The sequence below is a fragment of the Mandrillus leucophaeus genome, unplaced genomic scaffold (assembly GCF_000951045.1).
Source record: "Mandrillus leucophaeus isolate KB7577 unplaced genomic scaffold, Mleu.le_1.0 Scaffold100, whole genome shotgun sequence".
Taxonomy (NCBI): Eukaryota; Metazoa; Chordata; class Mammalia; order Primates; family Cercopithecidae; genus Mandrillus; species Mandrillus leucophaeus.
Window position 1 is genome coordinate 1,664,651 of NW_012098099.1, and position 22,155 is coordinate 1,686,805.

At 38.7% G+C, this 22,155-nt stretch overlaps 1 protein-coding gene across 1 annotated transcript in view; it reads left to right on the top strand.

Annotated features, from left to right (window-relative positions):
* Positions 1 to 22,155, top strand: part of AMPH (amphiphysin) — a 271,429-nt gene that overhangs the window by 138,044 nt on the left and 111,230 nt on the right. The window contains exons 3-5 of the mRNA XM_011972763.1: positions 3,266 to 3,320; positions 12,984 to 13,078; positions 16,324 to 16,419. Coding sequence (XP_011828153.1) covers positions 12,986 to 13,078; positions 16,324 to 16,419 — 189 coding nt within the window. The 5' untranslated portion in view covers positions 3,266 to 3,320; positions 12,984 to 12,985. The remainder of the gene's footprint in view (positions 1 to 3,265; positions 3,321 to 12,983; positions 13,079 to 16,323; positions 16,420 to 22,155) is intronic.

Genomic DNA, 22,155 nt, shown 5'->3' on the forward strand with positions numbered 1-22,155 from the left:
GGGTGAGAAGTGAGCCTTGCTTAACTTGGTGTCCCTCACACATTTCCATGGAAGGACTACGACTGCTACAGCAGAATCCTAAAGCAGACAGCTGAAAGCAGCAGAAATCTGTGACGTTCTGTGTTTCATCCCCATGCTGTTTTTTTATTCGACTTCATAAGAGGCGGCTTAGTGGTTGTAAAATAATGGTTTCTCTTCCATTTCTTTCCCTTCACCTCAATAAACTGATGTTCCAGAGAGATCTTTTAGCTTTGTTTTGTGGATGTATGTGCCCTAGACAAACCACTAAATGCCCCCAGATTCTACAATTATATAGTTTGAGAAATGTGGCCTTAATGGATTCAAGCCCTCCTAATTGTACCTTTTAGGGGTTTTAGACTTTAGATTGGTTTCGGTCTATATTTGTCTAGGTAAATTTCAGATATTATTCTCTCTTAAATTACCTGAAATATGATGGGACAAATGATTCTGGAGCTTGCTTCTCTCTCAGTTCCATTCTATCTCTTTCCATTGCTTGACCACCACTTGGGCTTCCATTTGTGAACCATTCAGTTTGTCCTTAATCTTTCCAATTTGATTTTTCTGAAATGTTTCTGTAAATGCCATTAGTCCTTTTCTGTTCACTAACTTGATTGGGCTTTTTATTGTTGTGGTTAGATTTCAGCTTCTCTCCACATTTTGGCATTTCCTCTGTTGATGGTGAATCATTTTATCGGAAGTTTGGGCTAGGTTTATGCCATGGTAGCAATATCTCAGTGGCTTTCAACAACGGAGGTAAGTTTCTCACTCATGAAAATGCAGGTGGTGGCTGTGCTCTGTGGTCCCTTCACTCTGGGATCCAGATTGAAGAAACAAATTATGTATGGGGAGAGGAAAGAAATGGCAGGAGCATGTGATGGCTCTTATAGCTTCAGCTTGAAAGTAGGACATGTAACTTCCACTCATGTTTCATTGGCTAAGTCAAATCCTACAGCCAAGCCTGATGTTGCTGAGGCAGTAAGTATGATCTTTCTCCAATGACAGATCTGGTAGGGATGTGCAGCATAGATTGACAATAATAAAATCTACCAAAATTATTATATGACATTATACCAAAGCCATATTTTTTCCACTTTTTATATACTCAGAATGTGACACAATGCCCTCACATAATGGATATTTAGAAGGCGAAAGACCCACTTCTTTTGTTCCAATATACTTTTCTTGGTGGTTTTGAGGACTTCATCCTGACCTCTCTGGGTCCTCTTCATTGTCTACTTTTACTCAAGTGTTTATCATGAGCATTTTCTCTTTATTCTCCTCTTCCTCTCTCTGGAAATAGTTTTCTACTACACTTTGGTGTTTGGAACCCCACCATGATTTGCTTTATTTTCTCTAGCTGATGGAATTTGCCATCACACAAACTTCTGAGTGTTTCAACAAGAGAATAGAAAGCTTGAGTTTTGATTTAAAACCATGTTGAGACACTAGAAAGGCAGTCAATTGTTTAGTACTTTGATTTCTGCTTTGCCATTCTGAATAGAACCATTGTGTTTGAAGTTCATACGTACCAGCAAACGGACTCATCCTAAGCTTTTATCTGGTAGTAACTGGGTTTATAGAGCTACAAAAATAACCTGAGCTTGACTCAAATACAGAATACCTCACCTCAGTGTTGCATAGATTTCAAAGAAATAATGTCACTATACCTGCACAATGCAAGTGTTATACGGAAAATATCCTAATTCAGAATCCCTTTTGCCATCAAGCATAGTCTTAATTATTTCTTTTCAGTTTCTTTGTATTAATCATTATCTTTAAATGTGATGGGCATTTGTTTTTGTACTCTGACACTTTGAATAGTGGTTGCAATGCTAAATGTAATCTGCCTTGCAGTGCAATTGGTTTTTTTTTTTTTTTTTGCATATATATTTTAGCTCCCCCAGTAGATTATAATGAGGAAAGAGGGTCCCCCCACCACCACTCTTTTGGGCAAATACTAACAGTGTTTGTTAAATCGAACATAACTATTGAAATTATTGAGCTCAAGGTGGAGTCCTGTATGCTAGCCCTCTGCAATTTTGTTAAATGACTCTGCAATTAAAATGCATGCATGTTTTAAACAGATTTTCAGTTGTAAAGTCATAGAAGCTACTGTTGGTGCTCAGACATATGCCCCTAGTACCTACTTTTTCTGAGCCCACCAGATTGACTTGCCAGCATTGGCAACCCTTTGCCTGAGGGCTTCTATGGTTTCTGGAGCCCTCTCTGCCCCTATTTAGATGTATTGGGGAATTAGTATCCCCTAGGAGCATCTAGAAACATAGCTGACAGGAGATATTGGATAAATGCCTCAGCTTCCTTGCCTTTCCGTTAGGGTATCTATAGGGTGTTTCATTGACACTGTCTTCCAGAGTTCCCCAGAGGAACTGAGGTCCAGTTGCCCACAGTGGTAACTTGCTTGATAATGCTCCCTGTATCCACTGTCTTCCCTTCTTTTCCTCGCTTCTCTACTCTCCTATTGGCATTTCTTTGATTAACTCCAAATTAAACTATTTGCAGTCTCATCCTAGTTTCAGAGAGTCTCGGAGTTTCTAAAAAGGTATCCAAACCAAAACAGGCATTCATGTGTCAACATTTACAATTTAACAGTTTCTCTATTTCAGTGCAGTCCAATAAAAATATGATGCAAACTACATAGTTTAGAATTTTCTAGTGGCTACATCCTTAAAGTGAAAAGAAAGAGGTGAAATTTTAATAATGTACTTTAACTCAGTTTACCCAAAATATTATCATTTTAACATGTAATCTGTATAAAATTAATGAGGTTTTTTTTTTTTTTGGTACTCAGTCTCTAAAATCTGTTGTATAAAATATACTTACACTGTAAATGTAAAATACCATTACAGTATGTCTCAATTGCAAGTACTCACAGCCATATGTGGCTTGTGGCTACCATATTAGATAATGGTGATCACTTCCCTGCTATTATAACCCATGTATCAAAATCTAGAAATTTAATAGCTCTTGAATTAGAGGCTGTGTAATGAATTGTATTGTCTATTAGCAAAATCTTGCCTTCTCCTTTTGCTCTTTGAAGTGGAATGAAATTTCTATAAATATCTAGACTGATGGACATTATTGCCTTGTTTAGTCTGTGTCCACATATTTATGTTTTTTTCAAGAATGAGATTCTGGCAATAGTAAATTTGAGACTTAACACTTCTTAGATGTTTTCATGCAAAATATAGACTAGATGTTTAGCATCTGTGCTTGTGTTTTTTAGGCAGAGGGTACCAGACTTCAGCGAGAACTCCGAGGATATTTAGCAGCAATCAAAGGTAATGTGTATGAGTTATTTACTGCATGTTACTAAGCACAGGTTGTTCTTGGATTTCATGAGTGACAGGATTGAGTGTTAATTACAATGCCATTTGGCTTCCTGGCAAGATGGGTGCTTGAACACAGGTGTTCCATTCCACCCACCCCCAAATTCCCATTGAAATGATAATCAGAATATATAAGGAAAAAATATGTGTGCCCTTATGCTGGAAACTAGAAATAAATGCCACCTACATGCCAGAGATTTCCAGGAAAATTTCTTAGAGTGAGCTTGAGACCTTGTTTAAGAAAAGCTGCCGTTGGCTTACTTCCTGAGGGAGACCACATCCCAAGAGTGGAGCACTCACAGACTCGCACCTAAGCCCTCTCACTGGAAGGGGCAAGACATGGTGGCAGAGGCAGGTGGAAGATGATCAGCAAACATGGCCCTGGACTGGCTGTGACTTGTGTGGACTAGCAGCACTTGCAGCCCTACCGACATGCAATGCACGGGCATAGAGAGGCCCTGGCATGAGTTTCTGGGACTCAGCCATGTAAGGCAAGGAAATGAGGCCACTGGAGGAGGGGGAAGAGAGCAATAGGGAGGTGGGCTCAGCCTGTGCCTGCTATTCATCATCACGCTGCCTGCCCTGAGTCACAGCCAAGTGTGCCCATGGATATGATGTATCATAAGGCAGATTTTGTGGGGAAAGAATGGATCATCCGACAAGGAGTATTGGAAAACTGGCCAAACACTTAGAAAACAGTGAAATTCTCAACCTCACACTTTACTCCCTCCTTCCTAATTCCAGATATAGTAAAGATGTAAATATGTTGTACTGGACTCTATTAACTTCAGTAGGGATGGCACCAGGTTCAAAAGGCCGAAAAAGGGAACCAGAGTCAGCAAACAAGACACAGGATTTTATTAGTGGGAAACTTACATACAGAGTGGGCCCAGTCATGGCAGGGCTGGGCAGGAGTATCGCACCGCCAAGTGGTGGCAGGCTGGGCAGGAGAACTGCATCCATTTGCAAAAAGCAATGCAGTTTCTGTAACATTTTCGCTTAGCACCCTCTACCTAACAACCTCCACCTGGTAACCTTGGTTTAACCCAAAACACATGGCCTCAATCCCCTGTATGGCTTACCTTCCATGGGACAGGCTCAGGGCTCAGATGTTCCTTGTAGACAAGGAATGAATCTCTGGGTTGGCCACTCCCAGATTCCTTAGCTCAGAACTCTGAGCACATATTCAGGTGCATCTACCATACAGGGTGATTCTCAGGGTACGCTTAAGTTATCACGCTCAGACACAGGTGTGTCTGCCATGCATCACTATGCAAAGAAATGTGCTAAAGTACTAGAATAAAATACAGTAAATTTAGCCTCTAGGCTGTAGAGGTCTTTATAAGGGTTACTCGCAAGGCAGAAACCCATAAATCTCTCCATAGAGAGGGAGAAATTTGACCTCATAAGTATGTAGAGCTTAATATGTTTTTTAAAAACACCATTTTGGCAACATAGTTAATGAAAGTAAATCAAGATATAAAGAGCTCAGTGAGTAGACTAAATGAAGGTCAATTGGTTAAATTAAAATTGGGCAGAAAACTCTAAGGAAAAATTAGCCAAAGAAGAACTATAGATGGGTGATAAACATGAAAAAGCCTTATCCTCATGAATAATCAAAGAATATTAAGTAGCATCGAAAAGAAGATTTTATCATTTTTCCTCCAAATGTTCAAAGACATTACAAATAAAATACTGCTGTATTTAGTACTGGTAAAGCTCTGGGAAGTGGACTCCATTCATGTATTGCCAGGAGGATAGCTTTTCTGGAGACCATTTAGTAAAAACTTTTATTGATTGATTTATTTATTTGGTATGCTTTTTGACATACCAGTTTCATTCTAAGAATTTATTCTCACAGTTTTAATGTGGATGTGTAAAACTGAATACAAACATGTTATTAAAATAATGAAATAATAAAAATATAATAATAAAATGGCCAAAATAATAAAAATTAGCAAAACTGATTTTTAAACTAAAATATATTTATGAATTTTATAGTCCAGGCATAGCATTTTAATTCTATAAGGCAGGTAGTTTTATTATCTTCATTTTATAGATAAGAAAAGTGAGTTCCTGCCAGGCACAGTGGCTCACACCACCTTTAATCTGAGCATTTTGGGAGGCCAAGACGAGTGGCTCACTTTAGGCCAGGAGTTCAAGACCAGCCTGGGCAACATGGCAAAACACCATCTCTACTGAAAATACAAAAATTAGTCAGGTGTGGTGGCGCATGCCTGTAGTCCCAGCTACTCAGGAGGCTGAGGCAGGAGAATTGCTTGAACCAGGGTGAAGGTTGCAGTGAGTGGAGATCATGCCACTGCACTCCAGCCTGGGTGACAGAGTGAGACCCTGTCTCAAAAAAAAAAAAAAAAAGAAAAGAAAAAGAAAAGAAAAAGTGATTTTTTAAACAGAGTTTAAATAGCTCATCCAAAGTTGCATGCCAAGGAAACAACAGGGCCAGATTGCATATTTCGTTCTGTGTTTCTCCAGAGCCCTGGTTTTATCTATTGTCTTACTGCCTTTGAACTACATGACCAATGGTAAGGCATCAGTTTCACAAGTCAGAGTTCATCTATACAATGGGATAATGGCAACCTACTACTATTACTTTTTCATGAGCACTTACTATGTGCTAGAGTCTGTGCTGAGCATTTTAGGCACATTACCTGTTTCTAACTTCCCAACATAGCCATATTATCAATGTCATTAACTTGATTTTACATTTGCAAAGAAGTAAGTCTCAGAGAATTTAACTTCCACAGTTTGATGGAGCTCATCATTAATTACTCCCAAATCAACCTTAAGTATTTGTAACAGTTCAGTCAGAAAACAGAAGCCACTCTAGGTATTTCTTTTATTATTGATTTAGGATTTGAACACAGAAGTCATATATTATTTCTAGCACAGGACCTTCTCTGGGTAGTTGATTTTTTGGAAATGTGGATAAGTTTGTTGAATGAAAGAGTGAGTTCTCTTTCCCAAGTCTATTCAATTTGGTCTGTGCTGCTTATAAAGCGTGCTGCTTTATAAAGACTGGCATAATTATTTTCCTTAATGTGATCTAGAAGAATTCCCTGAGGGTAAGGATTGAGCTCCGGAGAAAAGCTGGGTAAAGCATCAAATAAGCCTTTTTGGCAGACTGCGCCTGCACTCCAGGGCTAGTGGCCATGGCTCCGTATGAAGGAGAAAGGAATTCTATCAGCTTTTCCCCACCTTGGGTTTGCTGATTGACTGTGTTAACAAGTGATGCTCCAAAAAAGAGATCTCTGTTTAAATTACTTTTTCCACAGCTGATTGGAATGAATTTTTAAACAGGCTACTACTGAGTTTCTCAGAGCCCTTAATATGCTAAAGTCAACTCCAGAAGTCCTGTGGGACAGGCAGGAATTCTGAGTTTTTTTTGACTGCAGGACCCTTCTCTCTTCTCAAAGCCTTGTGAAGAATGAGTAGTGTTCCTGAGAACACATTTTGGGTTTTGGGACCAAACTTGAAAACAAGGTATATGCCTGTGTTAGTCCGTTCTCACACTGCTAATAAAGTCATGCCCCCAGACTGGGTAATTTATAAAGAAAAAGAGGTTTAATGGACTGACAGTTCCACATGGCTGGAGAGACCTCACAATCATGGCGGAAGGCGAAGGAGGGGCAAAGGCATGTCTTGCGTGGCAGCAGGCAAGAGAGAGTATGTACAGGGGAACTCCCTTTTATCAAACCATCAGATCTCATGAGACTTACTCACTGTCACGAGAACAGCACCAGAGAAACCCGCCCACATAATCAGTTACCTCCCACCAGGTCCCTCCCACAACACATGGAGATTATTAGAATTCAAGATGGGATTTGGGTAAGCACACAGAGCCAAACCATATCAATGCCTTAAGTAGATCATAATTTACATTTTCAAAGGTTTTCATGGGCAATTTTTCTTGTTTTCACAAGGACAACTCTGGCTAACTAACCCTGCTGTAATGCAGGTAGCATCAGGGCAGCATAGGAGAAAGTGATATCTAGCCCTGGAGAGTCATAGGTCTTGTGGCAATTGTGGGAAAATCATTAAGTCTCTTAGTTGCTTTGGGTTCCTTATCTATTAAGTGCTTCATTTCTCTCAGAAGCCCCCAAAGACCCCAAAACTGGGATTCTGTGAAGTTGGGTTAAATGAATTCTAATCATTTTATTATGACTGATTTCTGGATGGCTTCTCCTCTGTGGGTCTTTATGATTTCTGCTGATGCTTAGGCTTCGTGAGGCAGATCTTATGCTTGCATTCATTTTAGCAGCAAACACGTCTGGAGCACCATTTGTGCACCTGACACTGTTCTAGGACAGGGAGATGCAGAGATGAACAAGACATAGTGCCTGCATGCAAGGAGCGCACAGCAGAGTGGGGAGACAGTTAAATAAAAAAGGCCAGATGGCCATAGTAATATGTATTTTAATAGATAACATGCATTGAGTGCCATCATAACAGAGGACAGACTCCCACCTTAGGAGAGGCAAGAGACTGGGGCAGGAATGGTTCTTCCAAGCAGCTTACATTTGAATGAACCCAAGAAGTGGGGTCATAGGTGGCCATCAAATGGTTAGGTTTTCTAGAGAAAGATAGATTTCAGAGGGACATTGCAGGTGGAAGAAACAACCGGACCAGGAAGCAGAAGGAAGCATGGGTTCTTGAGGGAACAAACAGAGCAGTTAGATGCAAGCAGAAAATTGAGCTGGATGAAACAGCTCAATTTTATTCTATCAATAGACAGGAGAGTCATTGTTAGAGTTATTGTAGGCAAGGGAAAAAGTTCCATGATCAGATTAGCATTTTAGAAAAATAGTTATTGTGATTGTGTGGAATTCAGGCTAGAAGAAGTGCAACTGCATGGAGATTTAGTAGAAGTGTAGTCCAATACTTCAATAATACTATTAGCTAACACTTATTGAGCACTTATGTGCTAGGCACTGAAATAAGCATTTGACATGCCTCAGTTTATGTAATTTTCCCTATAACCTTGTGGCAGGTATATTTATTGGTATTTTACACTTTGGAAAACTGGGATTATAGGTGATTAATAATTTGCCTAAAATCACACAAATCACATGTAATGGAACCAAATTTTTAACAAAGGCTGATTAATTGCAAATAATAGTCTTAATTATTTTGTTATGTTGCCTCCAAAAATATTTTGTATTATGATAGCTGACAGTAGCTTGTGCCAGCTACTTTGCTAAATCCTGTTACGTGGATTATGTTATCTAATCTAAATCATAGGTGATGAGTACCTAATCCAGGGAAGGGCAGTGGGCAGGGAAGGAAGGGGCTGGATTTGAGAATCAGGTGGAATTGGTGACTGAGCTTTGGGAGGATGAATCTGGGATGACTTCCAGTTTTCAAACTGGAGCAACTGGGTGGCATTCATGAGAACTAAGAAAAGGAGATGAAGCAGGTTTAGACAGGAAAATTTAAAGTTTGTTTTTGACATGTGAAGTTTGAGGTATTAATAAGACATCCAAGTGGAGATGTCCAGTAGGAATTTAGAATTGGGAGTCACTAGCGTGCACGTGCAGCGGGGGCCAGACACATGGATGATGAACATGCCAGATCTTTCTCTAAATGGAGCACAGTGCAGGTGGTGTCATTAATAGTTTTTGTTTGTGTCTTATGTGTAGGCATAACTAAGGGGTAGGGTTGACTATTCTTGAGTTACTTCACCAACTGCCTATTTTGTTCCAACTCTTGGTTCCATCCTTGTTCTCCTTGAGAATCTAAGAAAAAGATGCCCACTCTTGCTTTCCTTTGAGGCAGCTGCTGTCTTTTTACACAACTCTCTTCTAAGCAATGGGACAAAGCTGCTAGATACTTGCAGTATTTTAGACGTTCTTTTAATGGTTTATCCTTGCTGCTGGTTATTTATTTTAACTGATGTTATTTTTAACTAAAACACATACTTTCAGGTTATTTTTAAGCAAGGAGTATGTATAAAGTAGTGCAATCTATGCAACAAGTCTTAAAGGATGAAAATAGAAGCTCATAAATTTGGCTGCGAATGGGAATGGACAACATTTTATGAAATGTCTTGAAGAAGGTCCAAAATTTTGAAGAGAGTGAAGTGATTCCCATCCAATAGTAAAATAATAATAATTCTTCTATATATGATGCTGGGCATTTGTCTTACAGTTTTAGAAATCACTAATCTTTTAAGAAAATTTGGATATTGTATATTATTCAACCCCAGAGGTAGCATTTAGCACCTATTCTGCTTTGATGTTGCCAAACTACTCTGAAGGGAATGTGTATTTTAGCTTTTATTTGCCCATCACACTCTGTCAGCAGAGTAATCCCTAAATCCCTAAAAGCTCTGCCAGTCTGGAGCTAGGCTTGCAGCCTCTCACCTGTGTATCCATTAAAGTGCATCCTATGGAGGAAATGTTCTCAAAACAATTTCCATGTCAAAATGGCTTCTGTCCAAATGATCCATCACCACTTATCCACCCTGTAATTAGTAGTTACTTTTGGCTGTTAATAGATATATTTACTGCAACATCGTGCTTTTAGTCTTGATGATTAAAGTCTTATATAATTTTATTTTAAGGTTATATTCATGATTTTATTTTTTATCACAAAGATTATTTGGTTGCCAAATTTCTTTTTTTTTTTTTTTTTTTTTGAGACAGAGTCTCGCTCTGCCGCCCAGGCTGGAGTGCAGTGGCGTGATCTTGGCTCACTGCAAGCTCCGCCTCCCGGGTTCATGCCATTCTCCTGCCTCAGCCTCCCGAGTAGCTGGGACTACAGGCGCCCGCCACCTCGCTCGGCTAGTTTTTTTGTATTTTTTAGTAGAGACGGGGATTCACCGTGTCAACCAGGATGGTCTCGATCTCCTGACCTCGTGATCCGCCCGTCTCGGCCTCCCAAAGTGCTGGGATTACAGGCTTGAGCCACCGCGCCCGGCCGCCAAATTTCTTTTTCTTCTCTTAAGACATTGTTAAAAAACCTATCTACACAGCTATGTCTAGTTTCCGTCAGACTTAAGACAAAGATTTAAAGAAAATGCCAGAAGTCTTTTGGCATCTGGATTATAGAAGGGGGTCCACTAGTGACTAACACTTGGTATGAATTTGAGGGATATATTTCTTGATCGAGATTTGCTTGTACTTGGGTGAAGGTGAATTTGGACACTTGGGATAATGTAGCTTCCGCCTCAGTGTTGACCATATCACGAGAGAACGCATCCCCCTTGCTTGGATTCAGAGTGCTAGGGGTTGGATTCAGGTTTTGTCTCTTGTTTGCTGTCCCTTCACCTGCACAACTGTGTTTCATCAGAGTCCCCAGAGTCTTGAGTCATACTGTTTTTTTCCTACCCCAGACTCTGCCAGGGCTTCATTTGATGGTGGTCAAGTCACTTCAGCTCATGTGGGCAGGATACCTCATTGTCAAGGGCTTCCTGGAATGTGCCCAGTGATGCTCTGAGGGAAGGGAGATGTTCTGTGTCTAAAGAGAACACAAGTGCTATGAAACTCCAAGTCACATGTGGACTTTTATACACACTTCTCAAGGATATACTTCTGTCATTTCAGACATCTTTTAGTTTGTTCTTTTCTCTCAGTTGAACCCAGAATTAGCTACCTCCAATCCAGCAAGGGTGTCGAGTTTTCAGTTTAACAAATGATTTTCATCTCAGGATTCACTGACCTTAAGTTTACAGGATGTGGTTTTTATTTCTCATGACAGTGCTCTGATTTTCCTCTCCTCTCCCTGTTTCCAGCCCCCTTTTATCCCCGCTAGTCCTCACTAGGTGGGACCTGGCCACATTGATGTCTTGGCCTCAGCTTCCTGAGTAGCTGGGATTACAGGTGTGTGCCACCATGCCTGGCTAATCTTTTTTGTATTTTTATTTCACTATTTTGGCCAGGCTGATCTCGAACTCCTGACCTCAGGCAATTCACCTGCCTCGACCTCCCAAAGTGTTGGGATTACAGGCGTTAGCAACCGTGCCTGGCCCGTCTTCACTTTTCACTCTTTAAGTTTGGAATCATCAGGCAGCAGAACTGCACGGTGCCTTCTTAGCACACTGTCTCGCCTCATGATTAAGACTGTGAAGTGGGAAGAGCAAATCAGGGGACAGGTGGACTGAGCAAGGCTCGTATCTACCTTTCCACTGTCAGGGAGAGTCTTCTGCCAGAGGCGTGTCTCCAAGTCCCCAGCTCTTCCTGGCACCTTGTTTTGCTCTCAGCCATGAACTGTCTTCGTGACTTTTCAGTACATACATTAACCTTTGTGCAGAGACTAAAAAGGACTGGGTGATACTTTATGTCACCATGTTGTGCTCAGAAGCATGTATCTTTAATGTTGTTCTTTAATGTTGCAAACCATAGTTTTGCAACATATCAAATGTATCCCTAATGAAAATTGAGACCCAAAGGCTTAGGAACCCTAAAATTTCTAAGAGTTTTGATTTAAAACTGCATTCATAGTTTTAAATAATACAGCAAGTCTTCAAACAGCATCGTTTCATTCAACATCATTTTGTTATAATAACGATGGGAAAAAAAAAAAAATCTCAGCTAGGGCCACTGTCTGTGTGGAATTTGTACACCGCGTTTTCTCTCAGTACTTTGACTTCCTCCCACGTCCCAAAGATATACAGGTGAAGTTTACTGGCGTGTCAGTGAGTGTGGGTGAGTGAGTGCGTGCTGCAGTAATATGCATCTTGTCCAGGGCTGGTTCCCATCTTGTACTCTGAGCCTCTAGGAGAGAATCTGGTCACCCATGACCCTAAACTGGAGTAAGCAAGTAAATAATTATCTTACTTGTTTTTATTAATCTTTCTTAAATGTATGTACTGCTCTCATTTATTTCAGTGTTCAATATTAGAAGTGTGTTGACCTTTAGTAGAAGTTTTGTGATGTGTCTGTGAAAAATATGTCCCGGGAACTTAACTCTTATTTATATGAATTAGCCTTGGGTAAAATGGGTTTCATTATTCTTCATATCAATTAAAGTCACACTTTGCAAGAACCTATAGATGACATTAAGTAAGGACTTACTATACTGAAAAATGACAAACATTTTTTTCTTTGCTCTTTGTAAAAATTTTAGGTCACTTAAAACTTAACCATTTAACCACTTTAACCATGTTTACCATTTTAGGCTACTTAACCACTTTTGACTGTTATGCCCTATAATCCTATTAATTTTTACTTCTAGTCCCTTCTAAAAATGCTTTATGCCTTGTATTTAAATTCATTTAGGACTAATTTTAGTTTGAGAACTCTGCGGTTGTATGGACGAGTGTTCTTAGCATCCGACACCACTTGGCAAGTGATAGCACACATAATAGGACACATTATGATTATTGTGGTTTTCAGAGTAGGATATTTGTTGATTTTTCCCGAGACCCCATATCTATCAGTATCAAGTGAATAATAGAAAATGCACAATGTGATAAGTCTTAGAAACCCTCAAAGAAAGATATGACAGCAGATACAAGCAGCAGCTGTGCCTTTATAATTTTTCCTTAAATGTTTAGCAAGTAGTCAATATTTTTCTCTCACTTAAAAAAGTGGAGGAAGGGAGAAGAGAATCCTCACCCATTTCTGTGTAACAGGAGTTGTTTCTCTCCGACACTAGGCATGCAAGAGGCCTCCATGAAGCTCACGGAGTCACTACATGAAGTCTATGAGCCGGATTGGTATGGGCGGGAAGATGTGAAAATGGTTGGCGAGGTAAGAACTGGGGTGGCTTCCATGAGGCTCCCACGAGCCTTGCTCAGTCCACCTGTCCCCTGACTTGCTCTTCACACTTCACAGTCTTAATCATGAGGTGAGACAGTGTGCTAAGAAGGCACCGTGCAGTTCTGCTGCCTGATGATTCCAAACTTACAGTGAAAAGTGAAGATGGACCAGGCGCGGTGGCTCACACCTGTAATCCCAACACTTTGAGAGGCCGAGGCGGGTGAATTGCCTGAGGTCAGGAATTTGAGATCAGCCTGGCCAAAATAGTGAAATAAAAATACAGAAAGATTAGCCGGGCATGGTGACACATGCCTGTAATCCCAGCTACTCAGGAAGCTGAGGCAGAATTGCTTGACCCCAGGAGGCAGAGGTTGCAGTGAGCCAAGATCGCACCACTGCACTCCAGCCTGGGCAACAGAGCCATCTCGAAGAAAATAAAAGTGAAGATGATCATAAAACCACTTGGGTAGAGAGCAGTATTTTAAGATTCCTTTTTGCAAAATGACAATATCATTTTTCTGTCCTCTCTACAAGCCTTAGCAGCCCATTTCTAGCAGACATGGATCACAGTGTGAATTGTGTCCCAACTTCACCCCCTCATCTCAATCCTGCTATTGACTATCCTTCCCCAAATGCAGGGACAGGAGTTCAGAAGAGGGTCCATTCCACTTTAACATCAGCTAGTCCATTCACAGATATTCACTTCATGAAGACAAGCACAAAGTCAGAATGTTAAAAGGAATTTGATTTCAGGATGGCTTTGGCCCTAGACATGTCTTAACACCTGAAATCAGGTTTCTGGCTGGGGGCTGTCTGGCTGACGGGAAGTGAGTAAGTGGGTTTCACTTTGTCGAAAGCAGAATGGACCAGAGACTGAGTATCGCTGTGTGATGTTGGACTAGTTCTTTAATCTTCTTAGGCTTTAGTTTCCTCATCTACAAAATGAGAAAAACAATTGTACCCACTAATAGGACACTTATTGCCTTTGTGTGGATGTCCTCTACCTACTCAGTGTTTGGTACATGTTATGATTACTGATGTGAGACAACTGCCAGTCACAGATTGTCTCACATCCAAGTTCTTTGTTAAAACAAAGAGCAGTTGTTCGTCATGTCCGCTACTCCAGGTGAGTTATTGCAGCTCACTTAGGTACAGACGACCTAAGTTCGATGTGGCAGCCAGAGCTCAGGGGAAGGTCTGATAGGTGATGCACTGAATGTCTGTGCGGCTTTGGAAAACAAGTGTTAACAGCAGAGTCCTAGGCTGCTCCATGACAATTCTGACATCCTGACATTAAGCTTCATAATCTTCTTATAACTGAGATACTAACAGAGACTTATTTATGAAGAAAGCGCTTGTTGGTTCTTTTACATCTTTCAAAAACTTTCAGGATGTAGGTTTGGCCAAACCAGACCGCACACATTACTTTCAGATGCAATTATTAAGTAATTGCATCTTCTCATATTTCTTCAATTAGAACACAGTATTTCAACATCATGTTGCTGAACACTTTGTAAATTTCTAATTAGTGGTATAACTGAAAATTCATCGCGAAAGAAAAGAATTTTTAAGGGAATAATAGAAATTTATGTTAATAACTTTTCAAAATACTGCATTACATTCTATGTATGGCAAAGGCCACTGTTGGCATTTGTTTTTTAGGAAATGGCTGTTATCCTACCTTGGTTCTTGCAGCTGCCAGGATTTTTGGAATCCTCAGTTGCAGATGCAAACATAGGCTCTTGTAATGATGAAGAAACTGAATACTGCGTGTTCAGAGGGTCTACTCACGTCAGCAGTTGAGCCTTTTTAAACAGTGGATTTGAATGTTTTGGTTTGCATAAAATTCTTAAATTGAGATGTGTAAAAATTAGGACTACTTTTCAAAGTGTGAAAAAGAAACAAAAGCAAATTTTAAAAGTGTGTGTGTGTTAACAAGATGAAAACTTATGTCTCACATAGAGGAATTTAAACGTCGGCAGTCCAGGCATTGCATATCGGCCCCACAAGTATGAGGGGCCCATGTTTGCCATTTTTAGTCTGGCTTCAGGGGCAAGGTACTCTCTGAGCACTGGCCATCAGCTCTTGTTTCTGCATACCAGTTAGCAAGGAGGATGAAGTCTGGAAGACAGCCCACTCCTTCCTTCTTTTTCAGGACACTTCCTGAAAGTATATCCCATTGTCTAGAACACAGCCACATGACCGCACGTGGTTGCAAAGGAGTCTGGGAAGTAGAGTCTTTATCCTAGGTGGCCAAGTGCCCAGCTAAAATGGGAGGTTCAGTTAGTAGGAAGGAAGAAAGGATAGAGATTGGGTGACAAAGAGCAGACTCTGTCAAGAGACCCGGAATGTACTAGTGAGAGAAAATTGAAGATGACATTCTTGAGTACCTGCTATTTGCCTGAAATTCTGTGAAGCACTTTACATTGCTAACTCATTTAACTGGGGAAATTGAAATTCAGGGAGGTCTAGGTCCCCGAAGTCACACAGCTGGGATTAAAAAGTCCCCTGGTGAGGCAGCCCGGTGTGATAGTCATATCATGACTTTCATATCATGGCTTTGAGTTCAAGGAGACAAATCTGAGTTGAAACCTGTGTCTGTCATTTATCAACTGCATAACTTTGGCCAAGTTATATGACATCTCTGGGCTTCAGTATCCTCTTCTGTACTGTGGAAACAAAGTCTTTTCTCATAAAACAATTGTGAGAATGCCTTAACATAGTGACAGTGGGAATACTAGTGTAATAATACTAATACCTAATATTCATTGTGTGTTTAACATAATTGATACTGCATAAATGGTAAGACCTTTCCCAATATGACTGTAACTTTTCTGTTTTCCCTGTGGAGGATTCAGAAATGATTTGTTGTTTATTTCAGTGTGGATTGTGTTCTAATTTCATGGAGTGCTTCAGAAGCAAATTGTCTTAGTGGAATTATTCTCTTAGCCCCAAAGTCCATCTATAGGGTGGGGATCTTTTGAAGTTTCTGCATTCTTTGGTAATTTAGAATCAGCAATACAATTTTAATGAGCTAGCCTGTTTTGCTAGCTAGAACCAGTGGACAAATTGCTTTAAAATTTTATTGCATTATTAAATGATTCTCATTTTTCCCTAGCATCTCATATCTGGAAAAGTATTACTTGTCTAATTTTATAGTTTCAGATACTTTTTAGGAGTTTGGTGAAAGGTATCCAATTAAAATAACTCAGCAGTGGTCTCTTTATTTCTTTTAGAAATGTGATGTGCTGTGGGAAGACTTCCATCAAAAACTTGTGGATGGGTCCTTGCTAACACTGGATACCTACCTGGGGCAATTTCCTGACATAAAGGTATTTTACTCTGTATCTATAAAGAAAAGAGTTGAATGGGGTCATTTAGTTATTGAAACATGGGCAAGAAAAAAATTATTAAAGGTCCTCAAACTGACATCAAAGATACTTGGTAACTTTTCATTTATTTAAGCATGGGATTTTTATATTGTTCCTATCAGTTTGAAAAGAAATGTCATTACAGAAATCACATTTTGCCTTTAGTGAAGTGCTTCAGCTTTTATTATTCTACAGAAGTCTTTTTAAACCTATAGATATAAAATCATAAACCAGAGCTGCCAAAAATTCCAATCTTCTTTATAATCAAAACTTTTTATTATATAGCATTTGACAAGGATTTCCATTAGAATAACCAGTGGTCACAAGGAAGGGAGAAATTCAATTGTAAATATGAGAGCAAAATCTGATCTTTCCTTGTTTACTGTCTATTTTGCATGCATTTATAGTGAACCTGTATAGTTTTTCTCTCATTGAAATTTTCAGGTAGAAGTTAAAATGTTAAGATATAAGCATTTCAAATACATTTGCATGTGGACCTAAAAATTATTAGGTCTAAAACACTGATCTTATTTGACCCTTGAATCTATTACAGAGGTAAATGGACGAGTGAAGGATTGAATATTATAGATTTGGAATAGACTCTGGAGGTAAAGTTGGCTTTTAAACTAACAGGGTTGGTACATGGTAAATGAACCTGAATAGATCAGACTAGATGTGTTAGACCTATTGACAAAATGCCACAGAAAGCAAATCCAAACAGTGGGTTTTCGATGATGTTACCGTATTAGGCAGCAAAGTGCTTTATTGAGTAGTTGGGCGAATGCAACCTCATTAACAGGTGTGAATTGGGTTTTAAAAATTCTCTGAGAAATTAAAAAATGAAATTGTTAAAAATTCTGTAAGACTGTGTGCACCAGGGAACATGTTTTGAGACATCCTCAGATAATTTTGACTAGTCACTCAATTTTCGCCTTGGGATTTGTAGTGTTTGTGGAGCAGTCTCACAATGGTACACTTAAGAGTACTGCTTATTGCATTGCAATTTATTTTCAATATTATTTTATTTTATTTATATTTTTTACTTTATGGCAGTAAGAACATTTAACATGAGATCTACCCTTTAAAAGATTTTGAACTGCACAATGCAGTATTGTTACTATTCATCTTACATAACTGAAATTTTATACCCGTTAATTAGCAACTCTCATTTTCCAGCTCTCTCTAGCCCTTGGCAACCATCATTCTATGTATTGTTTGCTTCTCTGAGGTTGTTTGTAGGTCTTTGGATAAATGTCTGTTCTAGTTCATTGCCCTTTCTTAAGTCAGCTTATTAGTTTTTTTCCTATTGAGCTCTAGGTGTTCCTTTGTATATTTTGGAAATTAACTCCTCATCAAACATGTGGTTTCAGATCTTTTCTCCCTTTCCATAGCTTGCATTTTACTCTTCATTGTTTATTTTGCTGAGCAGAAGCTTTTTACTTTGATGTAGTTCCTCTTGTCTATTTTTGTTTTTGTTGCCTGTGTTTTTGGTGTCAAGTCCAGGAAACCATTGCTAACACCAATGTCTATTCTAAAACATCTTCATTTAGAAAATGAAGCCTTTCCCCCTCAGTTTTTCTTCTAGGAGTTTTACAGTTTCAGATCTTACAGTTCAGGTCTTTAATCCATTTTAAGTTGATTTTTTGTGTATGATATAAGATAAAGGTCCAATTTAATTTTTTGTCATGTAAATATCCAGTTTTCCCAGCAACATTTATTGAGGAGACTGCCTGTTCCCAATTGTGTATTCTTGGCACCCTTTTTGAAGATCAGTTGACTGAATATTTGTGGATTTACTTGTGGGCTTTATATTCTGTTCCAGAGGTCTATATAACTGTCTTTATGCCAGGACAATGCTGTTTTAATTACTGAGGTTTGTAACAAATTTTGAAATAAGAAGTGTAATGCCTTTAGCTTTGTCTTTCTTCTTCAAAGTTGTTTTGGCTATTTGGGGTCTTTTGTGCTTCCATGTGAATTTTAGAATTAAAAAAAAAACTTTCTGTTAAAAATTCTATTAAGATTTTGATAGGGATTGCATTCAATCTGTAGATCACTTTGGGTAGTATGGGCACTTTAACAACAGAAAGTCTTTCAGTCTGTGCACCCAGGATGCCATTACATTTGTTTGTGCCTTCTTTATTTAATCAATATTTTATAGTTCTCAGTGTACAAATCATTTCACTTCCACAGTTAGGTTTATTCTTAAGTATTTATCTTGGATGCTATTGTAATTGGTATTGCTCTCCTAACTTCTTTCTCAGTTTATTACTAGTGTATAGAAAGGCAACTAATAATTTTTTAAATTATACTTTAAGTTCTGGGATACATGTGCAGAACGTGCAGGTTTGTTACATAGGTATACATGTGCCGTGGTAGTTTGCTGCACCTATCAACATGTCATCTATATCAGGTATTTCTCCTAATGCTATCCCTCCCCAGCCCCCCATCCCCCAATAGGCCCCAGTGTGTGATGTTCCACTCTGTGTCCATGTTTTCATTGTTCAGCTCCCACTTATGAGTGAGAACATGTGGTGTTTGGCTTTCTGTTCCTGTGTTAGTTTGCTGAGAATGTTGGTTTCTAGCTTCATCCATGTCCCTGCAAAGGACATGAACTCATCCTTTTATGGCTGCATGGTCTTCCATGGTGTATATGTGCCACATTTTCTTTAACCAGTTTATCATTGATGGGCATTTGGGTTGGTTCCAAGTCTTTGCTGTTGTGAATAGTACTGCAATAAACATATGTGTGCATGTGTCTTTATAGTAGAATGATTTATAATCCTTTGGGTATATACCCAGTAATTGAATTGCTGGGCCAAATGTTCTTTCTGGTTCCCGATCCTTGAGGAATTTCCACACTGTCTTCCTGAATGGTTGAACTAATTTACACTCCCACCAACAGTGTAAAAGCGTTCCTATTTCTCCACATACTCTTCAGCATCTGTTGTTTCCTGACTTTTTACTGATTGCCATTCTAACTGGCATGAGATGGTGTCTCATTGTGGTTTTGATTTGCATGTCTCTAATGACCAGTGATGATGAGCTTTTTTTCATATGTTTGTTGGCCACATAAATGTCTTCTTTTGAGAAGTGTCTGTTCATAGCCTTTGCCCCCTTTTTGATGGGGTTGTTTTTTTTTTTCTTGTAAATTTGTTTAAGTTCTTTGCAGATTCTCGATATTAGCCCTTTGTCAGATGAGTAGATTGCAAAAATTTTCTCCCATTCTGTAGGTTGCCTGTTCACTCTGATGATAGTTTCTTTTGCTGTGCTAAAGCTCTTTAGTTTAATTAGATCCCATTCATCAATTTTGGTTTTTGTTGCAATTGCTTTTGGTGTTTTAGTCATGCAGTCTTTGCCCACGCCTATGTCCTGAATGGTATTGCGTAGGTTTTCTTCTAGGGTTTTTATAGTTTTAGGTCTTACATTTAAGTCTTTAATCCATCTTGAGTTAATTTTTGTATAAGGTGTAAGGAAGGGGTCCAGTTTAAGTTTTCTGCATATAGCTAGCAAGTTTTCCCAACGCTATTTACTAAATAGGGAGTCCTTTCCTCATTGCTTGTTTTTGTCATATTTGTCCAAGATCAGATGGTTGTAGATGTGTGGCATTATTTCTGAGGCCTCTGTTCTGTTCCATTGGTCTATATATCTGTTTTGGTACCAGTACCATGCTGTTTTGGTTACAGTAGCCTTGTAGTGTAGTTTGAAGTCAGGTAGTATGATGAAAGGCAACTAATTACTTCATGTGGATTTTGTATCCGGAAACTTTTCTTATTTGTTTACTAGTTCTGGCAGTTTTTTTGTGGAGCCTTTAGGGTTTTCCATGTAGAACATCACAGTATCTGCCAACAGGTACAATTTTACTTCTTGCTTTCCAATTTGGATGAATTGTATTTCTCTTTCTTGCCTAATTTTTTTCAATTGAAAAGAAATGATGAGAGTGGGCATCCTTGTCTTGTTTTTGATGTCAGTGGAAAGCTTTCAGTTTTCTCTGTTGAATATGATGTTAACTGTAAGTTTTTCATATATGGCCTTTGATATGTTGGGGTAATTTCCCTTCATTTCTAGTTTGCTGAGCATTTTATCATGAGAGGGTAATGAATTTTATCAAATGCATTTTCTACATCTATTGAAAGGATTATGCAATTCTTATCTTTCATTATATTGATGTGGTGTATCATATTAATTGATTTTCATGTGTTAAACTATTCTTGCATCCCAGGAATGAATCCTACTTGGTCACGATGTATGATCCTTTTGATCTGCTGTTGAATTCAGTTTGCTAGTATTTTGTAGTGCTTTTTTGCATCTGTGTTAATCATGATATTGGTCTGTAGTTTTCTTTTCTTATGGTGTCTTTGTCTGACTTTGATATCAGGGCCTCAGACAATGAGTTTTGAAGTGTTCTCTTCCTTGCAATCTTTTTGGAAGAGCTTGAGAATGATTGGCATTAATTCTTTTTTAAATGTTTCATGGAATTTGCCAATGAAGCCGTCTGGTCTTGGTTTTGTTGTTGTTGGGAGGTATTTGGTTGCCTATTAAATCTCCTTACTACTTAAAGATGTGTTCAAGCCTTCCATTTATTCATGATTCAGTTTTTGTAGGTTGTATGTATCTAGTAATTTATCTGTCTCATCTATATTATTCAGTTTGCCAGTATATACTGTTCATATTAGTCTCTTAACCTTTTTATTTCTATGGCATCAGTTGTAATGTATCACCTTTCATTTCTGATTATATTTATTTGAGTCTTCTATCTTATTTAATTTAGATAAAAGTTTGTTAAATTTGTTTATCTGCTCAAAAAAACAACTTGTAGTTACCTTGACTTTTCCTATTGTTTTTCTAATCTTTATTTCACTTATTTCTACTCTAATCTTTATCTTTCCATTTCTTTTGACAATTTGGAGTTTCATTTGTTCTTTTCCTAGTTCCTTGAGATGTAGAGTTAGGTTGTTTATTTGAGATCTTTCCTTTTAATGTATGCATTTATCACTAAAACTTTCCACTTAGTACTTCTTTTGCTGCTACTTGTTTTTGTTTTCGTTTGTGCTGAGATACTTTTTAATATCCATTTTGATAGCTTTTTGGACCCACTGGTTGTTCAAAATTGTGTTGTTTAATTTCCAAACATTTGTGAGTTTTTCAGTTTTCTTTCTGCTATTGATTTCTAGTTTTATTTTACTGTGTTTGGAAAAGGTACCTGGTATGATTTCGTCTTATTAAATTTGTTAAGACTTGTTTTGTGACCCAACATACTTTCCATACTGAAGAATCTTCCATGTGCAACTTAAGAGTATGTGCATTCTGCTGTTGCTGTTTTGAATATTCTGTATATGTCTGTTAGGTCCATTTGATCTACAGTGTTGTTCAGGTCTACTGTTTCTTTGTTGATATTCTGTCTATAATTGAAATTGTAATAGAAATTGTGGTTCTATCTGCAATTGAAAGTGGGGTATTAAGGTTTTGTATTATTATCATATTGCTGTTTTTTTTTTAAAAATTATTATTATACTTTAAGTTCTAGGGTACATGTGCATGACGTGCAGATTTGTTACATATGTATACTTGTGCCATGTTGGTGTGCTGCACCCATCAACTCGTCAGCACCCATCATTTACATCAGGTATAACTACCAATGCAATCCCTCCCCCCTCCCCCACCCCCATGATAGGCCCCAGTGTGTGATGTTCCCCTTCC